Genomic DNA, 18,312 nt, shown 5'->3' with positions numbered 1-18,312 from the left:
TTGATCTAGGCATGGTGACGCCGCACACTTCAACAACAAAGAGCAAACCAAACTAAATGTCTGAGGTTTAAATAAGACAGGTTCCTCCATATCCTCTCTAACGATGTTCTAATCATTTGCACCTGAGCTGGTGCACCTGATTATAATTTTAGGTATTTGAAGTCGTGATAAATGTAGGGGTGGACTTACTTTTTCCACATGCGAAATTTGCATTTATGTTTATTTAAATTATACAATGGACTACAAAATGTAAATGTTTCATGATATTTGTTGTATTATATCACCTTTATCTATCAATATTGTTGAAATGAAGATCAAATAGCTGTATGTTGAAATATGTTGAAAAAGTCAAAACTTTACATGGGGTGTACTTACTTTTTCACGTGACTGTATATATATATATATTTTTGTATATAAACACATCCATACATACATATACATACATATGTACATATAAGCGCACATATGCAAACACACATACACAGATATATTATGAATTTGTAAGTACTTGTAAAAGCTATTATATTTGAAGTTATAACCTTAACTTCTAAGCAATATTGATTGATTTTCCAACTGCCCGGATCATCAGCTGGGCACCGTTTTTCATCGACGTTTCGATCCTTTCAGCCCAGAACCTCTCGAAACGACGAATCCACAACCATGGCAGCAGGTCCACATCAGTAGATTACTCAACATAATGGACCCACAATCTCAAAGTTGTGTCCAAGACAGTCAGTCAACACAGCAATGCAATATCCTTATTCAAACATATTTAATTACTACTTGTATTTAAACTACTAGGGCGTGCCCGTACTATATATATATCTAAAATTATATCCCCCCCCCTCTATTTACATGAAATGGTTTGGTCCATTCGCAAAGCCAAAGCGAACGGCTTGCGAGTACGGTGACTATCCCCCCCCCCCCCCCCTCTATTTACATGAAATGGTTTGGTCCATTCGCAAAGCCAAAGCGAACGGCTTGCGAGTACGGTGACCATACCTTGGGAACCACTTGTCCGATTAATTTCAAACCTTGAAAAGGCACATCGTCGGGTCCCCAGCAATATACCTGGCAAGTTTCAAGTATATCGGACCGGTAGTTGTCGAGAAACAGCGGTCGCATACAGACAGACAGACAGACAGACACACAGAGATTACTGGAATTATAGATAGATTAGGGCGTGCCCGTACGTGGGTGCAAAAAAACATGCGTGCAAACAACAACAACAAAAAAAAAAACTTTGAAACCACGTAGCAGTAACGACCACAGAACCCCCCCCCCCCCTCTATTTACATGAAATGGTTTGGTCCATTCGCAAAGCCAAAGCGAACGGCTTGCGAGTTCGGTAGAACCCCCCCCCCCCCTCTATTTACATGAAATGGTTTGGTCCATTCGCAAAGCCAAAGCGAACGGCTTGCGAGTACGGTGACCATACCTTGGGAACCACTTGTCCGATTAATTTCAAACCTTGAAAAGGCACATCCTCGGGTCCCCAGCAATATACCTGGCAAGTTTCAAGTATATCGGACCCGTGGTTGTCGAGAAACAGCAGTCACAGACAAACACACAGACACACACACATACACACAGAGATTACTGGAATTATAGATAGACTAGGGCGTGCCCGTACGTGGGTGCAAAAAAACATGCGTGCAAACAACAACAACAAAAAAAAACTTTGAAACCACGTGGCAGTAACGACCACAGAACCCCCCCCCCCCTCTATTTACATGAAATGGTTTGGTCCATTCGCAAAGCCAAAGCGAACGGCTTGCGAGTACGGTAGAACCCCCCCCCCCCCCCTCTATTTACATGAAATGGTTTGGTCCATTCGCAAAGCCAAAGTGAACGGCTTGCGAGTACGGTGACCATACCTTGGGAACCACTTGTCCGATTAATTTCAAACCTTGAAAAGGCACATCCTCGGGTCCCCAGCAATATACCTGGCAAGTTTCAAGTATATCGGACCCGTGGTTGTCGAGAAACAGCGGTCACAGACAAACACACACACATACACACAGAGATTACTGGAATTATAGATAGATTACCACAAACTAATAACTTAAATTATAAATAACTTTATATGATAATATATATTAAGTGATAAACACTTTACCTGATAGACATGTAATGTCCATTACACAGCACCTCCATCTTACCATCGACTCAAACTGATTGAGGAGGATTTCTTGGATATAATTATCTCATCTGAATTATGTAATTTGAGTTTAATTCTCAAGGGAATTGGATCTGAACATCAATTACTATCTTGATTCATTGCTAGCAGGCCTTTGCATTATAAACTATGCATACAGCATTAGACCACATGTCAAATTTTATTTTCGTTCCTTTTTTTTTTTTTTAAATTCAATTTGGAGATGTTTGAACCTGAATAATTACCATATTGTGGAAAAAGTGTGTCGTCCATCCATTCACTCATTAGGTCCTTTCCATCTCAATTTAATTTCTGTTGAAACTTTGGCAATTATGAGCCATGAAAACAATCATCTTTCGTAATTTAAAAAAAATTATCTTGGCTTTTTGTATGTGTTTTGATTTTGTGAGCAGGTGATTAGTGAATTATGTGAGAAGTATGTGAAGGAAATGAGGACCAAGCTCACTGCTCTATGCAGCACCCAGATGACGAACGGAGAGATGAGAAACATGGCTCACCAGATTCCTACGGCAAATAAAGTGAGTACATCAAGACAAAAGCTGATGCTTGATTCAGTCTCCTCTAAGCCAATAAAAATGGTCATCAGAGCTTACAAAGAGGCAATACAACTCGCAATGAAAATCATAATTCGATCAATGAAATGATATATAAAAATCAAAAAAGCATGAATCTAATTCATTTTCTTCACACATAACCTTGAGAAATTGAATCAACATGTCAGCATTTATTTTCCACAGTATTGCCTGGTGTTCAGAAATCTCATATGCCTGGGATCAGAAGTGAAGCAGCTGCCAGAAAAGGAATTACAGGCCAAGCTAGAGCCAGATTGGAAGAATTTGGAGGCTGCTGCAGCTCAAGTGTTGAAGGACCTTGTGCAGAAGGTGTGAACCAAAAGTACAAGAGCTTTCTCTTCACAAACCTTTCATATATCAAGAGAACTTTTAATATCCACAGCTGGTCCTGATGATCACTATTCTAACTTTAATTTTGAGGTACAGTATTATATGCATAGTCAATTAAACATTTTATACATTCTCTTATGTTTCAAAGAAAAAGATTTTACACTTTTATTGGGTCTTGCAACAAGAAAAAAAAAATCTTTCTAGTCATGTGATGTTCAGTATTTGTTGATGAAGTATAGTGGTAGAAAGCAGTTAGCCCCCAGAACTATTTGACTCCTCAACCTCAAGCACCAAATATTAATTGCATGTTTAAGGTAACTCAGGTCTTTACATCATGGTATTTTGATTACACCTTAGGTTCAATACCTGCAACCTACATGTAGAAACAAATGCTGGCAAACAGTGTGGAAAAATTCACATCACATGTTGGGAGGCGTAAATATCAACTGTGGATAGGCTTCCCCAATACGTGTGTGTGTGTGTGTGTGTGTGTGTGTGTGTGTGTGTGTGTGTGTGTGTGTGTGTGTGTGTGTGTGTGTGTGTGTGTGTGTGTGTGTGTGTGTGTGTGTGTGTGTGTGTGTGTGTGTGTGTGTGTGTTATTAGAAGCTCTTCTATGAACCATGTAAAATATGAATTGCTGAACATTTTATCACAAATTGACATTGAGAGAGTGCTGCGTTTTATATATATATATATATATATATATATATATATACATAGGGTGTCCACAAATTACCGTGCCAAATTCAAACCGGAATAAAAAAAATAATTAAATGTCATATAATGATGCAGTTTCCGGCTTGTGAAAGCACATTTCTTAAGGTTTCATTGTCAAGATTTGGCAAAATAATCAGCGAAACTGAATGGACTTATGGGGACTGCGCTCAAACGAGTCACGAATGCCTTCAACATCTTCACCACTTCTGTTTGGATGACATGTCCAGTGTCCACTTCATCTGCAGGATGCTACCAGTTTCCATATACTTTTTGTGCCACTCACTAATATATTTTTCTCGATGGTGGCTGCCATAGAAATCAAAATGAAATGCAAGACTGTGCTGAATGTGTAAGATACAGTATATCTTGAGAGACTTCCATGATATAATATCTTGGTGGAGATTCAGGGATTCTATTCTTTGATGTGTAAAGGAAATCAGCACAGTAGAATGAAAGAAACAGCAGAGTAGGAAGAATGATCCAGAGTAGAAGATTTAGCTGAAAAGAAAATTGGTTTTTTTGTGATAAGTACTTCGAAAATATAGATGATTTTGTTTGCCATGATAATCAATTCGATTATACAGTATTTGCTTATAATGAAGAAAATATTTATTGGGGCAACAATTGACTGTTTTTCTGACCACATTATTAATCAAAATAACATTGGTGATCTTTCAATAAGAGGGTAAGCAACCAGAAATGAAAGATGGGAAAAGGAGGGATGAAGGCAAAACCAATGCAACAAGCGTTACGCCTAGGTCCCCCATCGGTGAAGTGATGCGAGTTGACAAAGTGGAAGACGCAAGGCGGCCATCTTGGATTTTGACGTGGCGACCCAATTTTCAATAGCGTTCTTCCTTATGCCTAGATACACCCACACACCAGATTAGAAGTTAGTAGTTCGTTTATTTTTCAAGATATTTCGCTCACAAGGTTCAGACATATATATGGTGGCGGCCATCTTGGATTTTTACGTGGCGACCCAATTTTCAATGGCGTTCTTCCTTATGCCTAGATACACCCACAGACCAGATTACAAGTTGGTACTTCGCTTATTTTTCAAGATATTCCACTCACAAGGTTCAGACATACATGGCGTCGGCCATCTTGGATTTTGACGTGGGTTGCACCCACACATCAAATTAAAATTCGGTCCTTCGCTTACGCATGCACGAACGCACGCACGCACGGACGGACGCACGGATGCACGGACGGATGCACGGACGGACGCACACACGGACGGAGGGGAAAACCATAGTCCCCCTTTCGCTCCGCGTGCGACAGGGGACAACAAAGATGATGTTGATGTTGCAAGCATCAATGTCATCATGTTAGATTTCAGGTGACAAGCAAAGGTGAAACAAGAAGCCTCTTCGCCTTCCTTTGGGAAAAGTTCATGACAGAAAGCATGCACTCCATGAGGGATAATTGGGGAATCTCCACGTGACAATACAATGGGTACAGCATGAGCTTCCAATACAAGGAGCTGATACTCTAGGTCCCCCACCTTTTGGGTGGTATGAGGAATAGATCTGTGGAATATGAAAGTTCAGTCTCGAACTGTTTTTGAAATATCACGTACACAAACCAAGTCACCAGGATGGTTGCCATGGCAACAAAATTTAACTAATCACAGCCATGATCTATTTAAGTTGAGATAATGCCATGTGGAATAAATATCTGCAATATGAAAGCTAAATGGTCGACGCTTTTTTAAATATCGCGTACAAAAGTACATGGATGGATGATCGGTCGGTCGAATGGGGCTCATTTTATTGTGCCCCGTCTCCGACCTTTTCGGAGAGGCGGAAGACAAAACCAGAGTTTATGATAAAATAGACAGTGCCAATGTGATGGGTTTATTAAATCTGCAGTCTAACTTTATTATATTTTTTGGGTGCAGATATCAAGTGATGTGCAAAAGCATTGTCAGGAGCTCGGGCACAACAATGATATGTCGTCTAACAAGGTTGGCTACTTTTTTTTTACATTTCCTGCTTTTTAATTCTTTATCTTAATGTTTTATTGATTTCCTTTTCTTTCTTCAGAAAAAAATTACAAAAATTCATGAAATATATCATTTAACGACTCACAAAGTATATATATTTTTAAATAACACAAAATCTACTTGAAATAAAAATAAATGGATTGTTGAAGGATAAAATAAATAATTTGAGGAGGTATGGCCACTAAATGTTTTGCTGTACGGTACTCACACTCGCCTCGAAGCTGTCTAGCCTGGGTTTGAATCTCAGCGCAGATGCAAACTGTCATCCCGGTGTATCACAGGCAAGGTAATTCAACAATTTGTGTGCCGTCCCTCAGATGGACGCTTAACTAGGCGTCCCATCTACTGGCATTAGGTGGTGGACGTTAAAGATCCCACTTTGTCCCTGAAGAGTAAGTGAGGTATCGTCGACACCTTGGCCAAATCCCAAATTCCTGCCCGAACCTACAAGAGGGCATTGCATCAGTGGCACAGCCGAACCCTCAGCCAATGATGCTACCCCAAGTGTTGTGCTGCATATGAAATAATAGGAAGACTTAATTCTTAGGAAGTGTCCATTTTTAGTAAAATACAGTGTACCTACATTTGAACAAGCAAACTTAGTTAGTTATATGAGGAGGCCATTTGCTCCCATCATGCCTGGGACATGCTAGTCTTTCCAAAACGCATTAACTTCAAAACATCGTTAGCCTTTGCAAATTAAGTTCACAGATTTAAATCTCCACCCCAAAGATGGCAATCTCACCTGCCAAGGATGGCCTTCTCACCTGCCAAGGATGGCCTTCTCACCTGCCAAGGATGGCCTTCTCACCTGCCAAGGATGGCCTTCTCACCTGCTGTCACAACATCAGGACAGCAGTTTTAATCTTACAACAGTGTAAATTCAGGGCCAAGCAGCTCAAATGCTGGCATGTTACCCTTTGAGTTATACTGCCATCTTTATACTTGACTCACACATGGCTGACTCCCATCCAAGTATGAACCACCTTAGCTTCTGATAGGGTTTGGTTCGTTCAAATTGATGTGTTTAAGCAATTTGTCTCTTCTGCACAATTGTCTGCAGGTTTTTTTTGATTTGTACATTGTACATTGATTGCAAAATACCAACTTGTGCTTACCACAGCAAAACATTCTGCAGTACACTGGCACAAGATGGACGATAATGGTAAAATAAATTGATCTGTTTCAGGTTGAGTATCACGTGTTCGATTCTCTCAAGTTCTACCTGCGTCCTGTGCATCATTTTCTTGAATCAGAGCTCACAAGGTAAAGAAAATAGCACTGGGTCATCACAACACTGATACAAAAAAACACGAGATTATTGCAATGCTAATGCCAAGCATGGGATTGAATCATCACAGCATTAGGTCACAGATCCCACTGGTCTCAAATGGAACCCATACAGTTCTCAAAGTGTGTGTGTGTGTGTGTGTGTGTGTGTGTGTGTGTGTGTGTGTGTGTGTGTGTGTGTGTGTGGTTGGTTGGTTGGTTGGTTGGTTGTTATCTTCATGTGAGGGTTTCAGAAGATGGAAAAGAGCCCTCCCAGATCTCAAAGTGTCCACCTGTGTGGTGTGTGTGTGTGTGTGTGTGTGTGTGTGTGTGTGTGTGTGTGTGTGTGTGTGTGTGTGTGTGTGTGTGTGTGTGTAAATGAGTGTGTGTGTGTGTACACGTGCATACTTGTGTGTGCATGCAAGTTGCTGTTGTTGGTTGCTATCGCCTCATGTGAGTGGGTTTCAGGAGATGGGCTGGAGGCCAACCACGTATCAAAGTATCCACCCACGTTAGCATGTTTATTAATACTAGGGCATTGCCCGTACTATATCTATATCTAAAATTATATCCCCCCCCTCTATTTACATGAAATGGTTTGGTCCAAAGCGAACGGCTTGCGAGTACGGTGACAATCCCCCCCCTCTATTTACATGCAATGGTTTGGTCCAAAGCGAACGGCTTGCGAGTACGGTGACAATCCCCCCCCCCTCTATTTACATGCAATGGTTTGGTCCAAAGCGAACGGCTTCCGGAGTTTGGTAAAGAAATCGCCATCGCGTGCACAAACGCGCAGGAAAGCGAATGAATCGCAAATTCGGTTTTATTAGTTTTAAAACATAGTTTAACGCCAACATAGTTTGCAAACGTGAAATAAATGAATACGCTGTCAAATGTGCCATCCGAGGCAGAGTGTGTCCTCCACGTTCGGCACACGCGATCGTTCGCTGCTCTCTGATTGGTTGAATCGTTTTTTGGACATAGCTCGGTAAGTAATTGTCCGATTAATATGAAACCTTGAAAAGGCACATCCTCGGGTCCCCAGCAATATACCTGGCAAGTTAAAAGTATATCGGACCCGTGGTTGTCGAGAAACAGCGGTCACAGACAAACGTACAGACGTACAAACGTACAGACGTACAAACAGAGATTACTGGAATTATTAATATAATGTACAATATGTGTGCATATAATATGCATATGTCACGTATAGTATCATCCTTCATTTGATGCACATTTATAGAGGACATTCATGCGGAAAATTCTTCCTTGTCACACACCCAACCTGTTCATCAAGTTTACTCCGAATCAGTCCGCAACTTCTTGAGATATCGTGCTATATATCGTTTTTTGCCCAATCTCTCAATGGTGAAGAATCACATTAAAATTCTCAGATCCATAGATCCAGATCAGGATCTTCCCCAAAATCTAATCATTTCTTCCTTATGACACACCCAACCTGTTCATCAAGTTTCCTCCGAATCAGTCCGCAACTTCTTGAGATATCGTGCTATATATCGTTTTTTGCCCACTCTCTCAAAGGTGAAGAATCACATTAAAATTCTCAGATCCATAGATCCAGATCAGGATCTTCCCCAAAATCTAATCATTTCTTCCTTGTCACACACCCAACATGTTCATCAAGTTTCCTGCGAATCAGTCCGCAACTTCTTGAGATATCGTGCTATATATCGTTTTTTGCCCAATCTCTCAATGGTGAAGAATCACATTAAAATTCTCAGATCCATAGATCTAGATCAGGATCTTCCCCAAAATCTAATCATTTCTTCCTTGTCACACACCCAACCTGTTCATCAAGTTTCCTCCGAATCAGTCTGCAACTTCTTGAGATATCGTGCTATATATCCTTTTTGGCCCAATCTCTCAATGGTGAAGAATCACATTAAAATTCTCAGATCCATAGATCCAGATCAGGATCTTCCCCAAAATCTAATCATTTCTTCCTTATGACACACCCAACCTGTTCATCAAGTTTCCTCCGAATCAGTCCGCAACTTCTTGAGATATCGTGCTATATATTGTTACGGAACCCAACGTCAGCCTCTGTTCCCCTTATCGAGGGGGATTAATCCCCTCGTTTATGACTGACCGTTGTGGTCCCTGACGCTGCCCAGCTACCTCCGGAAAGGCAGGTGCACAGCCCCATTCGTACCGCGGACAGATGTTTAATTGCCGAGCGGTTTTAGCAACCGCAGCACGAACTATTAACAGAAACTAACCCGATTCCGAAACGTTGGCCAAATTGTGCCACAGGTGTCCAATGTGGAAACCTCAAAGACGAACGGATGTGAAGAAGAAGAAGGCGAAAGGTTGGAAATACGAATATGATTTATTACTACCTATTATTTACAACCAAAAGAAACCAAGGAGGAGGAAAGATAAGAAAATAAAGGCAGAAAGAGGGACGGTCCAGAAGGACACAGTGCAATATAACTTATTCTAAACAGGCTTAACTCATACCCCAGGACAAGACACACAGAACAAATTCACGTACACAAAAGGATGGAATGGCAGGAATGGGTGGAGGGATGAGAAGGTTCAGGTCCGTGCAAACGGCAGGGCTGGAGGTGACAGCGCCGACTCCTCGCACTCTGGTTTACAGAACGGGCGACAGGGAGATCCGAAGACCGCGGCACGTCGAGGTTCGCGTGCCCTCCCTGGTTGGTCTTCAGGGTGCTGGTTGGTATCGCGAGCAGGGCGTGCCGATTCTTATTCGCTTTCCTCTCCAGAGCTCACTCTCTCCTCCTCAACTGAACTCTTTCGCACTTCCACTCTGCTGCTTCTCCCCCACTGGGCTCAACTCCACTCTTGGTGGACTGCTCTTCCTCCACTGAGCTCTGAACTCAACTGGTGGACTGCTCTTCCTCCACTGAACTTTCAACAACAACCACCGGTGGACTTCTTACGCACTTCTCTCTCCGACGCATCTCCCGCGAAAAGGCTTCACGCGCGCTTTTATATCGCCTGGGGCGATCAAGCCGCCGGCCTCCAGGACACACCGACCGGGCCGCTCACTGCAGTGCCGGTTGGCTGGCACGGGCTCTTTTTCTCCACCCCTGATGATGATGGGCGACCACGCCCTTCTTCTCCGAGTTTACCTCGTGGCTAATGGAGTCTTGCGGCGAAAACCGCAACCCCAAAGCAGCAGCGGCGAATGCAGTTGGCAATAGCTGACAAAAGGGGAATTGGAAGGGAATCTACTTCATTTGAATTCGGTGCAATGCAGTGTTAACTAGTGGGAACAGAGCCTTAACCTACATAGAATAAGGAGATAACTGTATAGAAGGATATATGATTGGCTACGTGATTGTATATGGAATAGCTACGGGAACGACCTTTGACCTTTATACACAACAAATGGAGGAAGGAGGGTGATATTTTACAACAACTAAACACAATTCTCATATCCATAACAATATCGTTTTTTGCCCAATCTCTCAATGGTGAAGAATCACATTAAAATTCTCAGATCCATAGATCCAGATCAGGATCTTCCCCAAAATCTAATCATTTCTTCCTTGTCACACTCACACACCCAACCTGTTCATCAAGTTTTCTCCGAATCAGTCCGCAACTTCTTGAGATATCGTGCTATATATCGTTTTTTGCCCAATCTCTCTATGGTGAAGAATCACATTAAAATTCTCAGATCCATCGATCCAGATCAGGATCTTCCCCAAAATCTAATCATTTCTTCTTTGTCACACACCCAACCTGTTCATCAAGTTTCCTCCGAATCAGTCCGCAACTTATTGAGATATCGTGCTATATATCCTTTTTTGCCCAATCTCTCAATGGTGAAGAATCACATTAAAATTCTCAGATCCATAGATCCAGATCAGGATCTTCCCCAAAATCTAATCATTTCTTCCTTATGACATACCCAACCTGTTCATCAAGTTTCCTCCGAATCAGTCCGCAACTTCTTGAGATATCGTGCTATATATCCTTTTTTGCCCAATCTCTCAATGGTGAAGAATCACATTAAAATTCTCAGATCCATAGATCCAGATCAGGATCTTCCCCAAAATCTAATCATTTCTTCCTTATGACACACCCAACCTGTTCATCAAGTTTCCTCCGAATCAGTCCGCAACTTCTTGAGATATCATGCTATATATCGGTTTTTGCCCAATCTCTCAATGGTGAAGAATCACATTAAAATTCTCAGATCCATAGATCGAGATCAGGATCTTCCCCAAAATCTAATCATTTCTTCCTTGTCACACACCCAACCTATTCATCAAGTTTCCTCCGAATCAGTCCGCAACTTCTTGAGATATCGTGCTATATATCGTTTTTTGCCCAATCTCTCAATGGTGAAGAATCACATTAAAATTCCCAGATCCATAGATCCAGATCAGGATCTTCCCCAAAATCTAATCATTTCTTCCTTATGACACACCCAACCTGTTCATCAAGTTTCCTCCGAATCAGTCCGCAACTTCTTGAGATATCGTGCTATATATCGTTTTTTGCCCAATCTCTCAATGGTGAAGAATCACATTAAAATTCTCAGATCCATAGATCCAGATCAGGATCTTCCCCAAAATCTAATCATTTCTTCCTTGTCACACACCCAACCTATTCATCAAGTTTCCTCCGAATCAGTCCGCAACTTCTTGAGATATCGTGCTATATATCGTTTTTTGCCTAATCTCTCAATGGTGAAGAATCACATTAAAATTCCCAGATCCATAGATCCAGATCAGGATCCTCCCCAAAATCTAATCATTTCTTCCTTGTCACACACCCAACCTGTTCATCAAGTTTCCTCCGAATCAGTCCGCAACTTCTTGAGATATCGTGCTATATATCGTTTTTTGCCCAATCTCTCAATGGTGAAGAATCACATTAAAATTCTCAGATCCATAGATCCAGATCAGGATCTTCCCCAAAATCTAATCATTTCTTCCTTATGACACACCCAACCTGTTCATCAAGTTTCCTCCGAATCAGTCCGCAACTTCTTGAGATGTCGTGCTATATATCGTTTTTTGCCCAATCTCCCAATGGTGAAGAATCACATTAAAATTCTCAGATCCATAGATCCAGATCAGGATCTTCCCCAAAATCTAATCATTTCTTCCTTATGACACACCCAACCTCCGCACAATATTTAACCGAATCCGTCCAAACCTTTTGAGATATCCTGCTCACAGACAAACAGACAGGGATGAAAACATAACTTCCACCCACCTTAGATGGTGGAGGTAAAAATTGCAAGGAAACAATCAGCCCAAGCATGCACAATATGTGTAGTATAAATAACATCAAGTAAGCTCAAGGTATGACTAATTATGACTTGTTATAATGGTTTTGAGAATGGTAGTTGTGCTGTATACTTCATGCTCTGCATTCTTTCAGATTCCTTCATGATTTACGGACGAGCATCCTAGAGGTGTTAAATGAGCTAATCAAAGGGAAAGAAAAAAGTCCACAGTACTACCACGCCATAGCTGAGGTGTTGAAGGTATGTTTTACCAGTAGTATATATATACATGTTTGAAATGGTGATAACTGGAGCATCACATGACATTGAGTAACTAAATACACCTGTCTTATTTTTGACATCTACACTGCCTTGGGGCACTCCAGCCTTGACAGGGAGAGGAGATGAGAGGATCTCGTTGAGAGCCGCAAGTGGGATAGGAGAATGGAGCAAATCAGAAAGCCAAAAGTGGAGGTGTCTTTGGACGCCATAGGCAGAGAGTTTGGATAGCAAGGTGGGATGCTCGACTGTATATTGAATGGTCGAGATATGTGTAAAGAGACGGCCCTGATCTCAAGTCTGACATTGAGGGCCTCCATCCATTGTTGGGAGAGCAGTGGCAGCATATCCAAGGTAGAGTGACCTGGTCTGAAACCTAACTGATGGTCAGAGATCAGCCCATTGGAGAAGAAGAAGGATTTGATGTCTCCTGCAATGATGGATTCCATGACCTTGATGATGATTGGAAGTAAGCTGAGAGGGCTGTAGTTAAGGGGATCGGTTTTTTGTACATTGTTTATGTAATGGAGTGATGTCGGCTGACTTCCAAGCAGATGGAAGATGACCTCGGGCAAATTATAGGGTAAAAAGAGCAGGAAGAGGATTGCCAAAGCAGCAGAGCCTGTTTTTATGACGCGCAAGCTGATGCCATCCAAAGACAGAGTGCAGCAGCAGTTGGGTGTAACATGACAGGGAGGGTACAGAGAGTGAGGAATTAAGATCACAATATTTGGAAGCAAACACAGAATTGAGGCATTCAGCCTTTTCATGAGCGGGGTCTGCTGTGGTGACATTTGAGGAGAGGGAAGGATGGATGGGGTAGCATACTGTATATATATACTCCAAAGATCATACTATATATAACTTGAGAAGTGTCTGTTGTGTGTTGCCTTTGTTATTTGTTTGACTTGCATGCACCCCTGAACTTCCGGATGGAATGAGTTGAAAAGTGGTGGTTGTAATCGCAGCATGCACTGATAGGTTTTAGCCAGTAAAAATTATAGTCCCAGGTGTTGAGGGTGGGGGGGGGGGGGGGGGGGGGAGGGGCGATCACAATTCTCTCTTTGTAAATATGTATGGCATAGTGCCGCTTCCTGTGGGAAGGGATATTAAAAGTCACACAAGAATATACCAATTCTGGGGGAACTAACCCATCCGTTAGTATGGGTTCTTCATCCATAAGTTACACATAATTAGTGACGCATGGCAATGACAGTGTCACAAAAGCCAAAGGTTCTTTAATCAATCAAAAGATGTCCAACTGAAAGGTTTATGTAGACCAAATATTTATTTTAAAGATAAAACATGAGCCTTGGACTTTGTAAAGATAAATATATAAACAAGCGTTACGCCTCGGTCCCCATCGGTGAAGTGATGTGAGTTGACAAAGTGGAAGACGCAAGGCGGCCATCTTGAATTTTGACGTGGCGACCCAATTTTCAATAGCGTTCTTCCTTGTGGCTAGATACACCCACACACCAGATTAGAAGTTGGTACTTCGCTTATGTTTCAAGATATTCCGCTCACAAGGTTAGGACATACATGGCGGCGGCCATCTTGGATTTTGACGTGGCGACCCAATTTTCAATAGCGTTCTTCCTTATGCATAGATACACCCACACACTAGATTAGAAGTTAGTAGTTCGTTTATTTTTTCAAGATATTTCGCTCACAAGGTTCAGACATATATATGGTGGCGGCCATCTTGCCGTTTGATGTGGTGACCCAATTTTAAATAGCTTTCTTCCTTATGCCTAGTTGCACCCACACACCAAATTAGACTTAGGTCCTTCGCTTACGCACGCACGCACGTCCGGACGGACGCACGCACGCACGGACGGATGGACGGATGCACGCAACATGGACAGACGGACGCACGCACGCACGGACGGACGGACGCACACACAGACGGAGGGGAAAACCATAGTCCCCCTTTTGCTCCGCGTTGCGACGGGGGACAATAAACTAGAACTCTCTTCGACATCACGACGTAGACCAATATGCTTCCTCCCACATTATTACCTCATTATACATACTGTACCAGATTTTAATTTAAATCCCTTCAGTTGTTCACAAGTTATCACATTTTTACCTGACATGATCTCTGGCCTTTAGCCTTTGACTTCGGGACCCCAAAATCTAAACAGTAATCTTTACATCATTATACATATCTGTACCAAGGTTGAATTCGATAACTTCAGCCGTTCTCAAGTTATAGACCTATTATAGACTTTGACCTCTGACCTTTCACCTATTGACCCCAAAATCTAGTCAGCTCATCTTTACACCATTCTACATAATTGTACCAAATTTGGTCAGAATCTCATCACTGGTTCACATGTTATCGCGGTAATAGGATTTTTACCTAACATGACCTCTGACCTTTGACCTCATGACCCCAAAATCTAATCAGTTCATCTTTACCTCATTATACATACCGGCACCAAGATTGACTAAGATCCCTGCAGCCGTTCTTAAGTTATCGCGGTAACGAAAAGCTATCATGGACAGACAGACGGACAGAGAGCCGGGCGGACAACATGAAAACATAATGCCTCCGTCGACTTTGTCAGTGGAGACATAAAAATACAAGTGATATACAAAGCACACTGGCACGGCCCTGCATGCAGCAAGGCAACTGATGATTGGCTCTTATTTTCCCCTCTCTCTGCTCATTATACTGTTAATATACTCAGTGAAAGAACATTTGTGAAAGGTCCTCCCTCTACAAACTACCCATAAATCCGAGGTGGTTCAATAACCAGAAACTACTCAAAATTGCTTATTAATATGAGATGGTTCAATACCAGGAAGTAACTAGAGACTTCCCAAACTCTCATGATCTTTCCACATACCATAGACTTAGTCTGACTACAGTAATATAACTTCTCATCTTTTCATTCTACTCAACATTTGGAAGAAAATCTCATTTCAACAAATATTACGCAGTCATATGTAATAAACAATTTGTTCCAGATAGAATCATAAATATACAATTGTTAGGATCGCACTGAACTAATTAATACACCACCTAACAGTCACTCGTGAATGATTTGTGACACATGGTATATCGTGATCATTGCCTGTCAAGTACATTGGTATTGGGAGCACCTTGCAGACAAGAGGTTTTGTTGAAAGAGGGTATTAAAATTGATGTCTGGTAATGCAGAGTACATACATTTCATGAAGAAGTCCAGTGGTATGAATTCGGAGCTCGTATGAAAAATTACACCCCGATAGGTCAAGTGTGTCTCCAAAACTGGAGAATACCTAAAGTCATATCAGCATCATATTTGTAATAAACACACATTATTATGGAAATAAACAAATATGCAAGTCACATTTGAACCACTCTCATAGAAGATGTCAAAGTGTCTCCATTTTGGAATCAGTGTTGCCTGCATATGATGTCCTATTCCTTCAAGCAGTGGCCATGGTAAAAGTGATGACACTTAAATGCACTTGCACATGTGACAATTAAGTCAAAAATTGTATGAATACAGGAGCAAGCCTCCAGGGTAAGTCAGTGGAAAAATACGGAACACTGGTCAGCACAAGTTGTTGAGCATAAAAAGCAGAAAAATGGAATAGTAATTAGGTGTTGACCAGTGTTGAGCAGAAAAAGGGCCGAGACAGGTGCTTGGAGAACCAAACATTGGATAATTGTACTCCTTAAAATTCCTAAATCAGTATAATCTATTGTTGAAAGTGTCTGAAATGAGAAAACAGCTTTGTCTTCTGTAAAAAGGATGTATTTTATTGTTATTCATAATAGTAATAATAACAATCAATATTACTTAATAAGGAATTATTTGCCTGCTTCATTTATATAAATTCCTGACCATAAAATTTTTGATTTGCTCAATAAAATTGTTTTTTTGTTTTTTGTTTTTGTTTATTTGGATACAAGATCTAGGCTCGTGTAAGAGCTAACATTAATGACAAAAAAAAGACAAACTGACACATAAGACAAAATAAAGGGAGTGGGAGACAATATGGGGAAAGAGGGGGAAGCACACAAGTACAACATTTGAGAGCAGGGACATCGGGAGATCTGTGGGAGGTAGAGGGCTTGGGGGAAAAAGTTTGAAGCGGTATAAAACACATGGACACTGCTAGGACAGAATTTATTCTTCTTTCTGTTGTTGCTCTAATTACATTTCCATTCTATATGCCAAATCCAGGTTGTCTGGACTTATTGTTCCTTGGAAGACGACACCTCAACCCCGTCCTCTGCATCCCAGTTACAAAATTATCAGGTATATGCCAAGATAAAATACCGTATTGATCCTTTTATTCTGGAACATGGTGCAATCACTAAAAAAATTCTCAAATTAGCTATAGTTCATGACCAGAAAAGTTCAAATCATGGGACAGTAGTTAGGAAGGGTGTTCATAAGGTTACAATCATGTGAAAAAGTAAGCACACCCCATGTAAAGTTTTGACTTTTTCAACACATTTCAACATACAGCTATTTGATCTTCATTTCAACAATATTGATAGATAAAGGTGATATAATATAACAAATATCATGAAACATTTACATTTTGTAGTCCATTGTATAATTTAAATAAACGTAAATGCAAATTTCGCATGTGGAAAAAGTAAGTACACCCTTGGCTCTTATAGGTGGTATCGCCCCCTTTGGCAGAAACAACCTCAAGTAGGCGTTTCTTATAACTGTCTACCAGTCTCTGACATCGACTGGGAGAAATTTTTGCCCACTCCTCCATGCAGAATTCTTTCAGCTGTGCGATGTTTAAGGGGTTTCTTGCATGCACAGCTCGTTTAAAATCCCCCCACAACATCTCGATGGGATTTAGATCCGGGCTTTGACTTGGCCATTCAGGAACCCTCCATTTCTTTCTTTTCAGCCATTCCTTGGTGGATTTACTGGTATGTTTAGGGTCATTGTCCTGTTGCAAGGTCCACCTTCGGTTAAGCTTCAACTCTCCGACAGATGGCCTCACATTATCCTCAAGCACCCTCTGGTACAATGAAGAATTCTTAGCGGAATCTATGATGGTGAGCTGCCCAGGCCCTGATGCAGCAAAGCTGCCCCAAACCATAATATTTTCACCACCAAGCTTTACAGTTGGTATCAGGTTCTTGTGGTCAAATGCTGTCTTTGGTTTTCGCCAAACATGTCTTCTGGTACAGTGGCCAAATAGCTCAACCTTTGACTCATCTGTCCAGAGCACATTGTTCCAGAAGTGCTGGTCTTTGCCTAGGTGTTCATTGGCAAACGTTAGTCTTGCCCTGATGTTCTTTCTGGACAGCAAAGGTTTCCTCCTGGCACACCTCCCATGTAGATCAAATTTGTGCAGCCTCTTTGTAATGGTAGACTCGTGCACTTTGACATCAACAGTGGCAAGAGCTACCTGTAGGTCCCTTGATGACATTCTGGGGATCTTAGAGACTTCTTTCAGCATCTTGCGGTCTGCTCTCGGGCTGAACTTGCTGGGGTGGCCTGGTCTGAACTTGCTGGGGTGGCCTGGTCTGAACAAGTTGGCAGTTGTTTGGAATCTTCTCCACTTGTAGATGATCTTCCGGACAGTCAAATGACTGATCTCCAAATTGTTTGGAGATCTTTTTAAATCCCTTCCCAGACTCGTAGGCATCTATAACCTTCTTTCTGAAGGCCTCAGAGAGCTCTTTTGATCTAGGCATGGTGACGCTGCACACTTAAACAACAAAGAGCAAACCAAACTAAATATCTGAGGT

General features: G+C 41.6%; 1 protein-coding gene across 4 annotated transcripts in view; it reads left to right on the top strand.

Annotated features, from left to right (window-relative positions):
- LOC137425814 (BAI1-associated protein 3) overlaps positions 1-18,312 on the top strand; it is a 138,286-nt gene that overhangs the window by 99,310 nt on the left and 20,664 nt on the right. For all 4 annotated transcript variants that reach the window (XM_068114563.2, XM_068114559.2, XM_068114540.2 and 1 more), the window contains 6 exons: positions 2,572-2,697; positions 2,917-3,060; positions 5,702-5,767; positions 6,996-7,072; positions 12,464-12,569; positions 16,772-16,846. In XM_068114563.2, the coding sequence (XP_067970664.2) occupies positions 2,572-2,697; positions 2,917-3,060; positions 5,702-5,767; positions 6,996-7,072; positions 12,464-12,569; positions 16,772-16,846 (594 nt within the window). The remainder of the gene's footprint in view (positions 1-2,571; positions 2,698-2,916; positions 3,061-5,701; positions 5,768-6,995; positions 7,073-12,463; positions 12,570-16,771; positions 16,847-18,312) is intronic.

The sequence above is a fragment of the Myxine glutinosa genome, chromosome 1 (assembly GCF_964187855.1).
Source record: "Myxine glutinosa chromosome 1, kmMyxGlut1.1, whole genome shotgun sequence".
Classification (NCBI taxonomy): Eukaryota; Metazoa; Chordata; class Myxini; order Myxiniformes; family Myxinidae; genus Myxine; species Myxine glutinosa.
The sequence above is the reverse complement of the archived record's forward strand: the minus strand, read 5'-3'. Positions and strand labels throughout refer to the sequence as shown.